A 20433-nucleotide genomic window follows, 5' to 3' on the forward strand; every position below is an offset into this window, starting at 1 on the left:
CTATGTACCTGTTATGGTCATCAATAGATAATTATCCATATAAGTTATATTTATATAGCATAGCTTGCGGCGCCCACGAACCGAATAAACAAAGTTTATTTAACAGAAACAAACATTTAGTTTGGCACCGTGGAGCAGTGGTTGCTACGTCCGACTTGCATGCCAAGGGTCGTGGGTTCGATCCACGCTTCGACCAAAGTTTTTTTTTTACATATATTCCAGATATGTTCGGAAGATTCCGAAAAAATGTTCAACATTACATTGTAGTATATTAAATTTTGAACTGTAAACTGTGTCTTATTAAAGACCTAAAGTCGGAAAAGAACAGTGTTTGATATAAACGAAATGGACTGTGTTGTTGTTTAAAAAATAACTTTTTTTTATTGAAAAAATAAAAATTTTGTAACAAACGAATTTTTTTGGTGATAAAAGTTTAAAATTTTCGAAGCAATTCAAAAAACTCTAACAAAAGAAAAACGTTTTCGGTACACGTTTTCCAAGCGTTTTTTTTCTTTGCGTGTATAATTGATCAGTAAGAAAATCGAAAACTATATAACAACATACGTCTGTCTTATGTAATCTAAACACTGCGCCGAAAATGTGGTGTATCGGTCCATATTGTCGTATAGCCCCATATAGATATATAGACCGATCACCTGATTTTACCTAAGGGGTTACTAGACACAGTAACTTTTATTCGATTAGCTTGAAATTGGAAATCTGGGGTTAAGCTAGGTTTATGTCCATAAAGAAATCCGTCAAATTTTATTTCTATCTGTACCCTTATATACAACGATCACCCAATTAAATTGCTTGAGGGGATAGAAGGCGTACAAATCATCTAAATCACCCGAAACTACACTCAAAAAAAGTTTACTTAAATGCAAAGATTTTCAACTTCAATTAAGGATTTGGGTATTTATTCCGAACCAAAAATGCGACTTCTTTAAAATAAGGACATATTTTGGGACCCATCTAGCTTTAGTTCTAGGACAAATAAAATTCAAATTTGGATACAGATTAATTTATCAAATTTCCATTCTCTTTTTACGATACGTTAATAAAGTTCCCAGCAAAAAAAGCGTCGTAGTGAAGTAGTGAAAATGTTCATAGGACGGATGTCCACCATTTCAACACCGTTGCACTGGATTTCCATCACTTCTTAAGGTGTGATGCGAATGCAGTGTTTTGGATGTGAATTAAGAAATTTTGTGATATTTTGACGAATAAATAATTTGTAACATTTTTTATGATTTTTAATGCATTATAACGTTTGTCTGGAACATGTTCTATTATTTCATAAAGGACTTTAAATCAGAGATACAAAACTTCAAAATAAGACTTAGCCTATATTTGAAGAGTTATTATCTTAAATCTAAAGATGCAATATTTCAGTCAATTTAAGGAAAATTTACTCCGAGAACTTCAAGAAAAAAAAAACTTGAAACTGAAATTCTGAATTTAGGAAAATGTCCAAAGCTGTAAATCAATACCGCAAAGTAAACCATCCAGTTAAAAAAGCTGACAACACATGGACCAAATCTTCGTTAGAGAAAGCTAAGACTTTTGAAGAGTATCTAAAAACTGTATTTACCCCAAACTCATCTGAAGATACCCCAGCATATATCCAAGAATATCTCGTCGAACCACACCAACTTGACTTGCCAATCAAAAAGTTTTCGAAATCAGAAGTGAGAAAGGAAATAAAGAATCTAAAAATTAAAAAGTCACCAGGATATGATCTAATTACTCCCAAAGTTCTAAAAGAATTGCCAAATGAGGGAATAAATCTCATAACATATATATTCAATGCTTGCTTAACACGATGTTTTGTTCCGCCTCAATGGAAAGTGGCACAAATCAGTATGATTCCCAAACCAGGCAAGTCAACAGAACAGGTAAATTCGTATCGGCCAATAAGTCTGTTGCCAGTGCTCTCAAAAGTGCTGGAAAAATTATTTCTTTCACGTCTAACGCCTATCATAGACCAAAAAGGCTTGATACCAAATCAAATCACCAATTTGGATTCAGACGAAATCACAGTACAATTGAACAAGTACACCGCTTAGTTGAGACTGTAAACAAATCATTTGAAAACAAGCAGTTTTGTACGGCAGCATTTCTTGATATATCACAAGCTTTTGATAAAGTAGGGCATGAAGGCCTCCTTTACAAACTCAAAATGCTTTTGCCAATAAATTATTACTTATTCTTGAAATCTTACATACAAGATAGATATTTTTATGTAAAAGAGGAGGGAGAAATTAGCCAAATCGAAGATATTAATGCTGGGGTCCCACAAGGTTCGGTACTTGGTCCTTTATTGTATGTACTATTCACAGCAGATATCCCTGTAGGCCAACAAACTTTGATAGGATCCTTTGCAGACGATACAGCGGTCCTAGCAGTGAATAAAAATCCCAAAGCCGCTAGCGCTTTGTTGCAAAGACATCTAAATAAGCTCTCCACTTGGTTGAAAGAGTGGCGTATAAAAGCAAACGAAGCTAAATCTTCTCATGTAACGTTTACTTTAAAACAAACAACATGTCCACCAGTTCTTATGAACCAAACTCAAATACCACAGCATGATGATATTAAGTATCTAGGAATCTATCTAGATAGGAAGCTGAATTGGAACAAGCATATTCAAACAAAACGGAAAGCGTTAAACATGCAAATAAATAAGCTGAGGCTCCTTATCGGCCGTCGTTCGAAGCTCTCCCTTGAGAACAAACTTTTAATCTATAAATGTATCATAAAACCAGTATGGACATATGGTATACAACTATGGGGAACTGCCTCTAACACTAACATAAAACTTCTGCGTAGAAACTTCTTCTAAACACTGCCATCCACAATCGAATTACTTAAGTTGCGGTAACGCTTGCCGATGGCAAGGTATCTTAAAACCTCCTAACGCCATCTTCTAAATTGGACATACAATACGTGGTATATATTAAATCAAAAAAGATCGATCCAATACGTATATAATTCAGTTTGACAAAGTAGACATAAAATTTTGACAAATTTTCTACAGAAAGAAAATATTAAAAAATTTTCTATGGAAATAAAATTTTCACAAAATTTTCTATAGAAATAAAAATTTTGACAAAATTTTCTATAGAAAGAAAATTTTGACAAAAATAAATAAAATAAATAAAATTTTAACAAAATTTTCTATAGAAATAAACTTTTGACAAAATTTTCTATAGAAATAAAATCTTGGTCGATTATTTTTGGCTCGAGTGGCAACTATGATTATGAACCGAATAAAATTTGAACAAAATTTTCTATAGAAATAAAATTTTGACAAAATTTTCTATAGAAATAAAATTTTGACAATGATAAAAATTTTATTATGAACCGAATAAAATTTTATCAAAATTTTCTCTAGAAATAAAATTTTGACAACATTTTCTATAGAAATAAAATTTTGGTAGATTATTTTTGGCTCTAGTGGCAACCATGATTATGAACCGATATGGACCAATTTTTGTGTGATTGGACCAATTTTGGTATGGTTGTTAGCGACCATATACTAACACCACGTTCCTACTTTGAACCGGATCGGATGAATTTTGCTCTTCCAAGAGGGTCTGGAGGTCAAATCTGGAGAACGTTTTATATGGGGGCTATATATAATTATGGACCGATATGGACCATGTTCCAAATTACAACCGGATTGGATGAAATTTGCTTCTCTTGGAGACTTCGCAAGCCAAATCTGGGGATCGGTTTATATGGGGGCTATATATAATTATGAACCGATGTGGACCAATTTTTGCACGGTTGTTAGAGACCATATACCAATATCATGTACCAAATTTCAGACGGATCGGATAAAATTTGCTTCTCTTTGAGGCTCCGCAACCCAAATCTGGGGATCGGTTTATATGGGCGCTATATATAATTATGGACCGATGTGGACCAATTTTTGCACGGTTGTTAGAGACCATATACCAATACCATGTACCAAATTTCAGCCGGATCGGATGCAATTTGCTTCTCTTTGAGGCTTCGCAAGCCAAATCTGGAGATCGGTTTATATGGGGTCCATATATAATTATGGACCGATGTGGACCAATTTTTGCATGGTTGTTAGAGACCATATACCAACATCATGTACCAAATTTCAACCGGATCGGATGAAATTTGCTTCTCTTTGAGGCTCCGCAAGCCAAAATCTGGGGATCGGTTTATATGGGGGCTATATATAATTATGGACCAATGTGGACCAATTTTTGCATGATTGTTAGAGACCGTATACCAACACCATGTACCAAATTTCAGCCGGATCGCATGAAATATGCTTCTCTTAGAGGCTCCACTAGCCAAATCTGGGGATCGGTTTATATGGGGGCTATATATAATTAAGAACCGATATGGACCAATTTTTGCATGGTTGTTAGAGACCATATACCAACATCATGTACCAAATTTCAGCCGGATCGGATGAAATTTTCTTCTCTTTGAGGCTCCGCAAGCCAAATCTGGGGATCGGTTTATATGGGGGCTATATATAATTATGGACCGATGGGAACCAATTTTTGCATGGTTGTTAGAGACCATATACCAACACCATATACCAAATTTCAGCCGGATCGGATGAAATATGCTTCTGTTAGAGGCTCCACAAGCCAAATCTGGGGATCGGTTTATATGGGGGCTATATATAATTATGGACCCATGTGGACCAATTTTTGCATGGTTGTTAGAGACCATATACCAACACCATATACCAAATTTCAGCCGGATCGGATGAAATATGCTTCTTTTAGAGGGTCCACAAGCCAAATCTGAGGGTACCTTTATATGGGGGCTATACGTAAAAGTGGACCGATATGGCCCATTTTCAATACCATCCTACATCGATAACAACTACTTGTGCCAAGTTTCAAGTCGATAGCTTGTTTCGTTCGGAAGTTAGCGTGATTTCAACAGACGGACTGACGGACGGACGGACATGCTTAGATCGACTCAGAATTTCACCACAACCCAGAATATATATACTTTATGGGGTCTTAGAGCAATATTTCGATGTGTTACAAACGGAATGACAAAGTTAATATACCCCCATCCTATGATGGAGGGTATAAAAAAATTAAGGACGATTTGTTTGCATTTTTTTTTTAATTTTCCTTAGTTCAAAGAAATACGACTTTCATGGACGAACGCAAATGAAATTTGTGTCCTAAATTTAATGAATACAGTTTTGAAGCAAGGATTAAAAACTTTCTTTCACTTAAAATTTCATTGTTAATATTGTGTAAATTGGGTATCATAAAATTTAGGATGTCTAATGTTTAATACCTCGTAAATATTTTTCAGTGTAATTATAAAAATTGCCAATTTCTCTTCATTATAAGTGAAAAAGTTTTGAGCCAATCATATTTTCTCTGAAGAAAATACCTTCTATGTATTCGCCATTTGTTTTTGTTATAAAATCACATGGGCAACACTGATCAATGAAGCTTACTGTTAACAACATTCTATTACAAGAGAGAACGCTATTGTCTGAAATGCTCTCTCTCTCTCACACGCATATGCACATCTTTACATCATACTTGATGGTCAATGTGATAAATGTAGGTGACTTCGTGCTCTGACTGTTACAGGAGGTTTCTTTTATCACAAACTAGTGACGTCACAACTGTTTTACGCTACTTTTTTTTGCTAATGATGCCCTTAAGGTGTTCTCAATTGTTGTTGTTGTAGTAGTAAATGCATATATAGTTTAGTGTAACAACAACAAAAACAACAAAATGCAAATAAGGTCTTTCCATCTATTACAAGAATATCAACAAATACGTATTTCTGGTCATTGACGAGTTTGTTTCAATGTTTTGGAGCAAAGTTGTTAGTGTTAAAGGATGAGTTTGTAGTTCGCCTCCAAACATTTTTAAGATTACTTCCTAAAGTACGTTGTTTCTCCACCCACGTTTCCTGTCTTTCACAAGAAAACCCAATATCATTATCAGTGACTTTCCTCGTGGCTGCTGTTATTGGTCTTGAATTTGTCCATGCCAAATGCATACCTTTTTGCCATGACTAGAATAATGGCGCTGTAGGGGGTGGCGATGATGATGATGATAATGATGATGACAACAATGGCTATGACTGCATTTATTGGCATTGACCCACTTAAATTTTAAAAACTCACGAAAAAATAAATCATTGATATTCTCAAGATTTAAGAAAAGACAATACATTCAAGGAATATTTTCTTTCGTATAGATTAACTCAAATTATTCGCTTGATAATTAGACAATGGAAATATGGTACAATTATATTGCTGAGCCCTTTATAGTCACCTGATGAATTAAGGATATCTTAAAAGTAATTGTACCATGAATTGTGGTGCATCACATAGAGAGATCCATGACATATGGCGACTATACATTGGCGGCGTTTCTGGACATTGAAGGTGCTTTTAATTATACGAAAATTGAGAAAGTGGTACATGCATTAGAGAGGAATGGTGTTGAGAAATTCGTTATAAAGTGGATCGAGTTGATGTTGCTAAGCAGGGACATGGTGGTCGAGCTAGCGAGTTCCACAAAGAGGGCTAGGACCACTAGAGGATTGCCACAGGGAGGGGTTATATAACCTTTGCTGTGGCTATTGGTGGTGAACGAGGTATTGTTTGGGCTGACAAGTAAGGGTATCAAGGTAGTGGCATACGCGGATGACATTGTGATAATGGTATCGGGAAAATTCCTCGATTCTATTTCGGATGTGCTGAGCGAGTCTTTGCAGTATCTCTCGGAGTGGATAGGGGTGAACCCTGGTAAGACGGAGTTGGTACTGTTCACCAGGAGGAGAAAGGTCATCGGGTACAAGGCTCCTGACGCTCTCGAAATCAGCAAGGTACCTAGGAGTTATTTTGGACTCCAGGATGAACTGGATGGGGAATACTGCCGATCGCATTAAGAGGTCCTATGCGGCACTATACTCGTGTCAAAAATTGGTCGGACAGAGATGGGGAATGAGGCCTTCTCTTTTTGGCTGGCTTTATACCGCGGTTGTAAGACCTGTGGCCACATATGACTGTCATGTTTGGTGGACAATGGTGAGACACCAAAATCATATATCGAGAAAAAATAGGGTAAATAGGACTGCACTCATCTATATGACAGGTGTCATGAGGACCACAGCCACTGCCGCTCTGGAGGTACTGATGGGATTTATCCCACTCGATTTACACGTAAGGAAGACGGCTGAACTGAGACTTAGGAGCTTGAACACGCTGGAGAGGACAGCCTGCAGGCATACTGATATTCTGGCCTGGCAGTATAGAGAGACGGACCATATGGCCACGGAGCATGTTTATCATCACAAACCGACATACATTATACCAAGTATGGAGGAGTGGAAAGACAGGAGGATACCCTTCGGAACCCTGAACATGTATACGGACGGATCAATGATGGAGGAAGGAACGGGCAGCGGAATCTATTGTAGTGAACTAGGAATAAGGGAGTCTTACACGCTGGATAGTGATTGCAGTATTTTTCAGGCTGAGATTTCTGCGATCACTAAGGCTGCTGAGTCGCTGTTGATGAGGCCGTTATTCAGAAGCGATATCAGCTTCTTCATCGACAGTCAGGCAGCTATAAAGGCATTGTGCAGTGCTGACATAAGGTCTAGGGTAGTCAGCCGCTGTCGTTGAGAACTCAAGGTTCTCACTGAACAGCATAATATAATTCTGTGCTGGGTACCTGGGCACTATGGGATAATAGGAAATGAGAAAGCGGATGTGCTGGCTAAGGAGGGTGCTCGTGGAACGAACAACATCCTAGCGGACGTTTTTCCTCCACTATCTTCTTATCATTACAGGATAGAGGTTAAATATGATGAGGAATAGCGAAGACGCTGGGTCTCTTCGGATGGTTGCGAGCAAACCAAGTTGATATGGGATGAAAAGAAACGTAGGAACTGTGAAATTTTGTTGTTTATGAACAGAGAGGAATTACGGCCATTGATTGGTATCATAACAGGACATAACACACTTGGGAAACACATGGTAAGAATAGGACTTAAAGACGATGATATCTGTAGATGGTGCCTGGACCCGGAAGTTACGGAGGACTCGTACCACTTGCTGTGTCAGTGCCCAGCTTTATCCTTTAGAAGAAACAAGATACTGGGCTCCTTTTTCTTTCAGGCTCTCACTGATCTGCGAGAGTGCAGCTTAAGGAACATACTTGCATTCATCAGGGCCTCTGGTTGGTTATTCTGAGATTTCTTTCAAAGAAAACGAGCAGGTGGAAGTTTCTGGGGCAAAGTGGACTGCATCGGAAGGAGAAAGATTGAAAAATTACATCGAAAGATTAAAAAACCCACTGGTCTAAGTGGCATCAATTCAAGAACGTGACATCTATGTTCCTCTACAACCTAATCTAACCTAACCATGAATAGAAATACGAAAAAAATAAAAGGAATTGAAGGATAGTAACTTTTATTTTTGTAGCCCTAGTTGCCTTATGATTTTATGTCTTTATTTTCTTTTAAATATAAAATTTTTATTAATTGAATTTCATCATTTGGACTTTAATCAAAATTTAGCCTTTGTCAGTTGATTAAAATAAACTTAAAAGAAAAATGTATCCTTGGATTAGCCGTTTGTTCAAAAGAAATTTTCGAGCAAAGATTGAAGCCAGCACATCTGATAATCGAAATGCTTGGATTGAAGCTAATAAAGTGTTCGAGAAGTAAATATTTTTTATTCTTCTTCATACTCTACAACTCTTTACATTATGTACAGTTTACTTTCCCAGAAACTTTGGACTTTTTATATCATTTTCGGGTTTTTCATTGCAACTTCCTTGCTATATCTAATTTGGTATACTAAGAAAAATCGCGAGCTAAAAAGAAGACGTGAAGAAGTGCAGAGAAATCGTCAAAGGTAAGATTAGAAATTAGATCTCACGACACCATGTTGATTAATTTGAAAATATGACTACTAAATTTTTTATAATTTACAAACCTTCAAATTTTATATAGTGATTCAATCAGGATTGCCTCTACTGATGATCTGTTTTATCTTTATCAATTATATCTATATAAATTTTAACATAGCTCTCATATATCGTCGAACCATTTTGGTCTCACGTGCCTCTGCTTTATTTTCCCTCAATAGTGTAAGCCAGAGCCTAAATTTTTCAGTCATGCAAATATTTTGCCTAACGCTTCGCACAAAACCAGCAAATAGGTAGGCGCTTTCCTGTTTGGTACACACAGTAGCGGATACGTATCGCAACCAATTTCAGGTTATTATCATTTCTAAATCGCATGTCTAACAGCTTACAGTTTAATTAATTCCAGTGACAGTTCATATTATTTTGTCCTATCTTACAAAAGCATTTTGATCTATTGCATTCATCATTTATTCGTAATGGAATTCAAGCGTCATAGCTTTATATTTTGCTAGAAAACCATAAGTGGCTTGGTTCATGATTTTAGAGCTTAACATATTGCGAGAACAGATGCAACTCATATTGAAAAATGAGCTTGTGCTACAGCCACTAATATTCCAAAAAGTGCAAGAGCTTACCGATGCACTACAAAAAGTTTGGCTGGAAAGAGCCAAGGGGTTGCTTCACTTGCACTAAACTTCGTTAACTGGCCACTAACGAATTTGATTTTCTCCGATCAAAATTAAGCAGTTTATGATAAAACAAAACGATCAGGTTTACTTGTCAAAGAGTTCACCTAAAAATTTACACCATCGATTGGCCACCAGGATTCAAGGGCCGCCAATGGTAATGGTGTGGGCCGCCTTATCGGAGGAACGATCGTGAAGTCTAACCAGTATTAAAGTCCTGAGCAGACAAATATTTCGGCCCTACACGCAAAAAAAATAATTCCCAAACGAAATTTTAGACAAAGTTCGTTTCTCATTTGCTTTTCGCTGTAAGGAAGTGTATTTGGAAGAAAAGTATATACTTTTTGTGATAAACGTTTATTCTTTTCCAGGATGTAAAAACAATTTCATAAAGACAAACTCCAAAAAAAAACACACATTTTTCTCACATCCGCGAGGTTTTTTAGTTCTTAACACCTTTTCCTGTAATACCAACAATGTAGAAGAAATTATACGATTTTATAAATTTTTTAAATTTTTTTTACCTTTCGCCTGGACGGAGAATCGAACCGCGGACCATGCACTTTGTAAGCCAACACACTAACCACTCAGCTATGTACCTGTTATGGTCATCTATAGATAAATATCCTATAAGTAATATTTATATAGCATAGCTTGCGGCGCCCACGAACCAAATAAACAAAGTTTATTTAACAGAAACAAACATTTAGTTTGGCACCGTGGAGCAGTGGTTGCGACGTCCGACTTTCATGCCAAGAGTCGTGGGTTCGATCCCTGCTTCGACCAAAGTTTTTTTGTTTTTTTTTTTACATATATTCCACATATGTTCGGAAGATTCCGAAAAAATGTTCAACATTATATTGTAGTATATTAAATTTTGAACTGTAAAATGTGTCTTATTAAACACCTAAAGTCAGAAAAGAACAGTGTTTGATATAAACGAAATGGACTGTGTTGTTGTTTCAAAAATATCTTTTTTATTGAAAATATAAAAATTTTGTAACAAACGATTTTTTTTCGTGATAAAAGTTTAAAATTTTCGAAGCAATTCAAAAAACTCTAATAAAAGAAAAACGTTTTCGGTACACGTTTTTCAAACGTTTTTTTCTTTGTGTGTATCATTTCTAAATCGCATGTCTAACAGCTTACAGATTAATTCCAGTGACAGTTCATATTATTTTGTCCCATCTTACAAAAGCATTTTGATCTATTGCATTCATCATTTATTCGTAATGGAATTCAAGCGTGATGGCTTTATATTTTGCTAGAAAACCACAAGTGGATTGGTTCATGATTTTGGAGCTGAACATATTACGAGAACAGATGCATCTTATATTGAACAAGTATATACGGCCGTAAGTTCGGCCAGGCCGAATCTAATGTACCCTCCACCATGGATTGCGTAGAAACTTCTGCGAAAGACTGTCATCCATCCGAATTACTTGGGTTGTGGTATATTAAAACTTCTTAACATTTATCTGAGGGCTATATATAACTATAGACCGATATGGACCTAGTTAGGCATGGTTGTTAACGGCCATATACTAGCACAATGTAACAAATTTCAACTGACTCGGATGAAATTTGCTCCTCCATGAGGCTCCAAAACCAAATCTCGGGATCGGTTTATATGGGGGCTATATATAATTATGGACTGATATGAACCAATTCCTGCATGGTTGTTGGATACCATATACTAACATCACGTACCAAATTTCAACCGTATCGGATGAATTTTGCTCTTCCAAGGGGCTCCGGAGGTCAAATCTGGGGTTCGGTTTATATGGGGGCTATATATAATTATTGACCGATGTGGACCAATTTTTCCATAGTTGTTAGAGACCATATACTTATACCATGTACCAAATTTCAGCCGGATCGGATGAAATTTGCTTCTCTTAGAGGCTCCGCAAGCCAAATCGGGGGATCAGTTTATATGGGGGCTATATATAATTATTGACCGATGTGGACCAATTTTTGCATAGTTGTTAGAGACCTTATACTTACACTATGTACCAAATTTCAGCCGGATCGGATGAAATTTGCTTCTCTTAGAGGCTCCGCAAGCCAAATCGGGGGATCGGTTTATATGGGGGCTATATATAATTACTGACCGATGTGGACCAATTTTTGCATAGTTGTTAGAATCCCCGCAAGCCAAATTTGGGGGTCCGTTTATATGGGGGCTATACGTAAAAGTGGACCGATATGGCCCATTTGCAATACCACCCGACCTACATCAATAACAACTACTTGTACCAAGTTTCAAGTCGATAGCTTATTTCGTTCGGAAGTTAGCGTGATTTCAACGGACGGACGGACGGACATGCTCAGATCGACTCAGAATTTCACCACGATCCAGAATATATATACTTTATGGGGTCTTAGAGCAATATTTCGATGTATTACAAAGGGAATGACAAAGTTAATATAACCCCCATCCTATGGTGGAGGGTATAAAAATGAGCTTGTGGTAAAGCCACTAATATTCCAAAAAGTGCAAGAGCTTACCGATGCACTACAAAAAGTTTGGCTGGAAAGAGCCAAGGAGTTGCTTCACTAGCACTAAAGTGCCCAGTTAACGAATTTGATTTTCTCCGATCAAAATTAAGCAGTTTATGATGAAACAAAACGATCAGGTTTACTTGTCAAAGAGTTCACCTAAAAATTTACTAGCTGATAGTCTAAGTAGCTAATGCTAGATTTTCTCTCTATTAATCTTATATTTACTATAAGTTTAATAAATAAATAAATAAATAAATAAAATAAATAAATAAAAATTTACACAATCGATTGGCCACCAGGTAATGGTGTGGGCCGACTTATCGGAGGATCGATCGTGAAGTCTAACCAGTATTAAAGTCCTGAGCAGACAAATATTTCGGCCCTAGACCATAGACATTCCAACAGAACTCAGCACTATCGCACTCAGCACGCATCAACCAAGAATGACATAAAAAATACGATTCCTCGCTTCATTTTTACTGCACAATGGCCACGAAAATTTCGGGATGTCAAACCGTTGGACTTTGCAACTAAAATTTATCAAAATGTCCATCATCTCAAGAAGGCGCTTCCCTGGGAATGGGCCAAACTACCGTAGAGTTAAATCTGGACAATTCGAACAAATCTAAACTGATTTTAACATTTTATGTCATTGCCCACAGTTGTGCTTTCGAAATCTTAGAATTTTACACTGATCGATATTTCGATGTGTCAAAAACGAAATGGTAAAATTCCCAGCAAAAACTTTGGAAGTTGTTCTAGAGGCACAACTTTAAAAGCACTTTCAAATATGTCCTCCAAAGGACTTCATGGGTAATTTTAATTTTTTTTTGTTTTCAATAGGGTAAAAACAGAGTAAGAATTAATAAAATGGTACAAATTATTTAAATTTTGTCGAAAAAAATTTTAAACAAGCATATACGGCCGTAAGTTCGGTCAGGCCGAATCTTATGTACCCTTCACCATGGATTGCGTGGAAACTTCTACGAAAAACTGTCACTGAATCAGATGAATTTTGGTCTTCCAAGAGGCTCCGGAGGTCAAATCTGGTGATCGGTTTATATGGGGACTATATATAATTATGGACCGATGTGGACCAATTTTTGCATGGTCATTAGAGACCATATACTAACACCATGGACCAAATTTCAGCCGGATCGGATGAAATTTGCTTCTCTTAGAGGCTCCGCAAGCCAAATCGTGGGTTCGGTTTATATGGGGGCTATATATAATTATGGACCGATGTGGACCAATTTTTGCATGGTTGTTATAGATCATATGCTGACACCATGTACCAAATTTCAGTCCGATCGGATGAAATTTGCTTCCCTTAGAGGTTCCGCAAGCCAAAACTGGAGATCGGTTTATATGGGGGCTATATATAATTATGGACCGATGTGTACCAATTTTTGCATGGTTGTTAGAGACCATATACTAACTACATGTACCAAATTTCAGCCGGATCGGATGAAATATGCTTCTCTTGGAGGCTCCGCAAGCCAAATTTAGGGGTGCGTTTATATGGGGGCTATACGTAAAAGTGGACCGATATGGCCCATTTGCAATACCATCCGATCTACATCAATAACAACTACTTGTGCCAAGTTTCACGTCGATAGCTTGTTTCCTTCGGAAGTTAGCGTGATTTCAACAGACGGACGAAAGGACGGCCGGACGGACGGATGGACATGCTCAGATCGACTCAGAATTTCACCACTACCCAGAATATATATACTTTATGGGGTCTTAGAGCAATAATTCGATAATAATGTTACAAATGACAAATGACAAATGACGGAATGACAAAGTTAATATACCGCCATCCTACCCCCGTTTGAGATAAGCGTTCGAATCATAAAAATAAATTATTTGGCAAAATATCACAACATTTTTCAATTCCCATCTAAAACACTGAATTTGGATTACACCTTAAGAAGTGATGCAAATTTAGTTCAACGGCAGTGGAAGTGTTGGACATCCGTCCTATGACAAGCCCATGTTAAATTCATCACTTCTGCGCCAATTTTGCACCACTTCCGGATCAAAAAAAAAAACATTTTCACTACTATTTTGTCGACGTCTTTTTTTTTGTTACTGCACTGAAAAAAATATTGTCGTGAGGTCAAAGATTTCATGTCTTTAAAATACGAATACAAATTTTGCTTAGCATAGAAGACGCATTTCTCTCGAATAAAGTTATTTTCCTTGTCCAAAAGTCGATAAACTTTTCAATGAAGTCGTATTGTCCTTATAATTAAGTGATTTGACTTAAAAATGGGTATCTTAACATGAAAGAAAAAATTTATAGGCTAAGGTCAACTTGACTTTAATAATTCAGAAAAATTCTTTAAATTTAATGACATTGTCTTTAAATTTGTTGTCTTTTTGCATCTTGACTACAAAGCAAAAAATCGTTCAAATATAGGACATGTTTTTCAAAACTTTATTTTAAAGAAGTTTTTTACTTCAAACAAACTTCAAACATAGCATAATTTCTACTGGAAGTAAAGTCCTAATTTGGAAAATAAAGTTGCCGTTAACTCGTTTTTAAAGGACTTTGATAGCATATGAAGAAAAAAAGCTGAGAAAGCGAAAAATTAAAATTTGCTTCCCAGAAGCAAGTACACAAAACCTAAAATTAAAAGAGAATTGTGTCTTAAAAGTATCCTTACTTGTATTCTCCGCTTCTTTGGCTCGGAATCAATACCAAATTTTTTAAAGTAAAGACAAAATCTTTGGAACCGAGTATGCTTTTTTTTCAGTGTGGGTTATCATTCCCCACCATAATATGGTAGTGGATTTGAACTAGGTGTTTAGAAAACCGCAAAATATTTAATTTTCTCGTATTCACATTTTTCTTTTTAGAGCCCCACAAAGACGACGGCCTTATGCTGCCCATAGGAATCATGCAATAAATCGCAATGCTGTGTCAATAGTGCGTCCTTTTATGAAGATTAAGAAACCTCAAAATACCTCCAAATTATCCAAAAAACTAAAAATGACGAACAGTGGAAAAATCTATGTAGTCATGAAAAAATGATTGGACGATCCATCTATCTAGCTGTCAATTACTCTTGTGAAAAATGCATTAAAAGGAATTTCGCATGTTGCTTAAATATCACTTTTGGAAGGGCCAGTTGAAGCAAAATATTGATTTAATGAAGAGTGAATGAAACAGGGCTCCATCGTTTCACTTCGAGTGGGCTATTAACCCCATACAAAGCGTAGAACCATAAGGACAACAGGAGTAGTCGGCTGGCAAGATTATGGCGTATATATTCTGGGATGTACGTGCACTGGAAAATAAGAATGTGATTTTTGCTTAGGATACCGGATGGCTGATATGTAATGCAACAAAATAAAGTCCTTTATTTTTTTTAATAAAATATCGAAAATACACCGAAAAAATCTGAACTACTGTGAAGAATGAACTGCCTCGCATGAAAATTGAACTAAATTTTGCTCCACATTTTGAGATTTCCACAAAGCGTTGTTAAAACCAGGAAATTTTAATGGCCCTGTTGTACTTTTTAACTACAGTTCACGAAACTAAAAGTAAAGAAGACAAGTATATACGGCCGTAAGTTCGGCCAGGCCGAAGCTTATGTACCCTCCACCATGGATTACGTAGAAACTTCTTCTAAATTGTATGTAAGTCCATACGTGGTATATATTAAATACGTATATAATTCAGTTTGACAAAATTTTCTATAGAAATACAATTTTGACAACATTTTCTATAGAAATAAAATTTTAACAAAATTTTCTACACTCATAGAAAAAAGTCTGCTAAAAACAGCAGTCGATGTCTGCTGTTATATTTTTGTACTATAGGGTCAAGTGAACAACAATTTATAAAATTTTTAGGTTATACATTTTTCCCCAAAGCATATTTAAGAACCAAAAGTAGTAATAGAACCAAAGTAGTAATATATCTACAAGCTCCTAAATACGATCAGCAAACATTTTGTTTGCTGTTATGCCTCAATTCGATAAATATTCAGATTTTTGGTCAAATACTATAGATATTCATAAAATATTGTTTTAATTATGTTAGGATAGCTCCTAAGTTGACATTTTTGTTTGTTTAGCCAAAATAAAACATGTTTTAGTGTAACCGAGCTTCAAAAATAGCAGGAAATGTTTGCTATTTCAGCAAACAGTGACTGCTGTCCCTTTTTCAGCAGACTTTCTGCTGTTTTAGCAGACTTTTCTGCTGTCCCTACTAACAAATTTCTTTGGGTGTATAGAAATAAAATTTTCACAAAATTTTCTATAGAAATAAAATTTTGACAAAATTTTCTATAGAAATAAAATTTTGACAAATTTTTCTATAGAAATGAAATTTTAACAAAATTTTCTATAGAAATAAAATTTTGACAAAATTTTCTATAGAAATAAACTTTTAACAAAATTTTCTATAGAAATAAAATTTTAACAAAATTTTCTATAGAAATAAAATTTTCACAAAATTTTCTATAGAAATAAAATTTTCACAAAATTTTCTATAGAAATAAAATTTTGACAAAATTTTCTATAGAAATAAAATTTTCACAAAATTTTCTATAGAAATAAAATTTTGACAAAATTTTCTATAGAAATAAAGTTTTATTAAAATGAAATTTTAACAAAATTTTCTATAGAAATAAAATTTTAACAAAATTTTCTATAGAAATAAAATGCTGACAACATTTTCTATAGAAATAAAATTTTGACAAAATTTTCTATAGAAATAAAGTTTTGGAAAATTTTTCTATAGAAATAAAATTTTAACAAAATTTTCTATAGAAATAAAGTTTTGACAACATTTTCTACAGAAATAAAATTTTGACAAAAGTTTCTATAGAAATAAAATTTTTACAAAATTTTCTATAAAAATAAAATTTTTACCAAATTTTCTATAGAAATAAAGTTTTGGCAAAATTTTCTATAGAAATGAAATTTTAACAAAATTTTCTATAGAAATAAAATTTTAACAACATTTTCTATAGAAAAAAATTTTAACAACATTTTCTATAGAAATACAATTTTGACAAAATTTTCTATAGAAATAAAATTTTAACAAAATTTTGTATAGAAATAAAATTTTGACAAAGGTTAGGTTATGTTAGGTTAGGTGGCAGCCCGATGTATCAGGCTCACTTAGACTATTCAGTCCATTGTGATACCACATTGGTGAACTTCTCTCTTATCACTGACCGTATGGACTAATACGGTCCCAGTAGCCAGAGTTTTACCCCAATTTGGTTGAAAGTTTGCACATGGAGTAGAATTAGCATTGTAGCTATGCGTGCCAAATTTGGTTGAAATCGGTTCAGATTTAGATATAGCTCCAATATATAGCTTTCGGCCGATTAACACTCATATGACCACAGAGGCCAATTTTTTGCTCCGATTTAGTTGAAATTTTGCACAGGGAGTAGAATTAGCATTGTAGCTATGCGTGCTAAATTTGGTTGAAATCGGTTCAGATTTAGATATAGCTCCAATATATAGCTTTCGGCCGATTTACACTCATATGACCACAGAGGCCAATTTTTTGCTCCGATTTAGTTGAAATTTTGCACAGGGAGTAGAATTAGCATTGTAGCTATGCGTGCCAAATTTGGTTGAAATCGGTTCAGGTTTAGATATATCTCCCATATATAGCATTCGCCCGATTTACACTCATATGACCACAGAGGACAATTTTTAACTCCGAGTTTTTTGAAATTTTGCACAGGGAGTAGAATTACCATTTTTGCTATGCGTGCTAAATTTGGTTGAAATCCACAGAGGCGAATTTTTGGCTCCGATTTAGTTGAAATTTTGCACAGGGAGTAGAATTAGCATTGTTGCTATGCGTGCCAAATTTGGTTGAAATAGGTTCAGATTTAGATATAGCTCCCATATATATGTATTTCTGATTTGGATCAAAATACCAACATTTTCCTTGTAAAATCGCCACTGCTTAGTCGAAAAGTTGTAAAAATGACTGTAATTTTCCTAAACTTCTAATACATATATATCGAGCGATAAATCATAAATAAAATTTTTTGAAGTTTCCTTTAAATTGCTTCAGATTTAAACGTTTCCCATATTTTTTTACTAACATTGTGTTCCACCCTAGTGCATTAGCCGACTTAAATTTTGAGTCTATAGATTTTGTAGAAGTCTATCAAATTCTGTCCAGATCGAGTGATATTTAAATGTATGTATTTGGGACAAACCTTTATATATAGCCCCCAACACATTTGACGGATGTGATATGGTATCGAAAATTTAGATTTACAAAATGGTGCAGGGTATAATATAGTCGGCCCCGCCCGACTTTAGACTTTCTTACTTGTTTTTTTACTAACATTGTGTTTCATCCCAGGGTATTAGCCGATTTAATTTTTAATTCTAGCGATTTTGTAGAAGTACAAAAAATTGTCTCCAAATCTTTTCAGATAGAAATCAGATATGGTAACACAAATTTTGGTCTACATAATGGTGAAGGGTATAATATAGTCGGCCCCGCCCGACTTTAGGCGTTACTTACTTGTTTTGTTTTTTTTATGCAAAACTGCTAGCATCACGGTAACGCTCAACAAAATATTTATTTACATATAAATGCTGGAGAGCTCTAACGATTGTCACTTATCGTTTTCCAGCCAAATATAAAGCAATCACACTATCATGCTTGAATTCCATCATGAATAACTTTATGAATGCAATAGGTCAAAATGCTTTTGCAATCTTGTGAACAATTAAATGAACTGTCACGAGAGTAAATCTGTTTGCTGCCAGACGAGCGACTGGAAATGATAGCAACCTGAAGTTGTTTGCAATACATAGCAGCCACCCATAGAAGACACGTTTCCCTAATATAAAGTTGCTGTTTTTCCTAAAAAATCTCAACATTGTTGTCCTTTATACCTCATACACATTAGGCTCGAAATCTATCAAAATTGGTTTTGACATCCCTTATTTATAAGGCAAATGACAGTTGAAATCTAGTTAAAGTAGATTTTGGAAGTGTAATGTGAAGGAGGTATTAATTTCATAATTTTTTGCAACTTGACTATAAAGCTAAATCATATTCGGAAATGGGAGATGTCTTTTAAGACTTTATTTTAAAGACGCGTTTTACTTAAAACTTTCCGTAATATCTACTTGAAGTCGAGCCTCAAATTGGAAATTTAAATTGTGATTAGTACGAATTTGAAGGATACCACACGACGAAAAAAAAAACAGAAAAACTTAATAGATTCAAATTTATTTTAATTGTTTACGGTAAGCCAAAGCAAATTAAAATGTTTAATGTTTTTAAACGACATTATTGTGAAATAGTTTTTTCTATTCTTTATTGTTTAGCAGACAACATTTTCTTCGATTGTCCATAAATGAGACTAACTGATTTTCTCATAGAATAACATTTGCAATTCATTTCCATTCAGAACCGTACTCCGAAAAGGATTGTTGCATGCACACACGACTGTTAACTGCCATAAACAACTTTATGTTATTCCGTTTGTTGACATAATAAGAACGCATGCGTTGCATGCAATGCAGTGTCCTCTTTATATGAATATTTTACTTACACACACACACAAACAAACAAACATGCAATAAAATACCAATCTCTCTCAATGTGCCAAAAGCTTTTGAATGTGCCATAAACAACTACCTGTGAAACTATGTCAACATACATTTCATTGGTATGTTAAAGAGACTGAGATGAAATGAAAAAGAGCCTGTGAGAGAGTACATATGAGAAAGCTTTCACTTTTGCTTTCATTTAGCCAGGGTCAGTAGCAAAATTTTATTCCGAATATTTAGTTTTTCCTTATACTTTTGCTCTCTCCCTCTCTTTTTGAGATTTTTATGCTTGGCTGGAGAAAGCCATAGAGAAATCTTTGTACGATATTCGAGCTCGTGGACAAAGTTAAGTTTCAGTTGATGTTAAGATTCTATGCGGTAAAGTTGGTCAAACGAAAGTGCCTAACGAGTGCGTGCGGTTATCCCCCCCATACATCCATCAGTGATGTTTGAGAGTGTGTTTGGAAAAACAAATCAAAAGTGGATTGGGAATATGCAGAGAAAAAACATCTGAAGAATTTGTGAGCAAACAAAAAAGAAAAAGGCAAATCCAGCCCAGAAAAAAAGGCAAAAAAAAAAATGAAAACGAGTGTTTTTTAAAAAGAAATCAAGTGAATTAAAAAACAAAGAATTCGGAGCTGAATTCCAGAGAAAAAAATTGGAAAATAGCAAAACAAAAATAAATTAGATCGGCGACAACCAAATGAAAACTAAGGTGCTTATTAAGAAAATTATTTATGCGTAACGAATAACACTAGAAA

General features: G+C 35.1%; 1 protein-coding gene across 1 annotated transcript; it reads left to right on the plus strand.

Annotated features, from left to right (window-relative positions):
• The first annotated feature begins 8510 nt into the window (after nt 1-8510).
• LOC142234320 (uncharacterized) lies at nt 8511-15517 on the plus strand. The gene is made up of 3 exons (XM_075305421.1): nt 8511-8711; nt 8765-8905; nt 14975-15517. Exons 1-3 carry the CDS (start codon nt 8602-8604, stop codon nt 15147-15149), a joined length of 426 nt encoding a protein of 141 aa, XP_075161536.1. The 5' UTR covers nt 8511-8601; the 3' UTR covers nt 15150-15517.
• The last annotated feature ends 4916 nt before the right edge of the window (nt 15518-20433 follow it).

Source organism: Haematobia irritans, chromosome 4, assembly GCF_050003625.1.
Source record: "Haematobia irritans isolate KBUSLIRL chromosome 4, ASM5000362v1, whole genome shotgun sequence".
NCBI lineage: Eukaryota > Metazoa > Arthropoda > Insecta > Diptera > Muscidae > Haematobia > Haematobia irritans.

Coding starts and splice junctions, on each gene's coding strand:
- LOC142234320 (XM_075305421.1), top strand. CDS start 8,602: ATGTATCCTTGGATTAGCCGTTTGTTCAAAAGAAATTTTCGAGCAAAG. Junction 8,712..8,764: donor GCTAATAAAGTGTTCGAGAA/GTAAATATTTTT, acceptor CATTATGTACAG/TTTACTTTCCCAGAAACTTT. Junction 8,906..14,974: donor GTGCAGAGAAATCGTCAAAG/GTAAGATTAGAA, acceptor TTTTCTTTTTAG/AGCCCCACAAAGACGACGGC.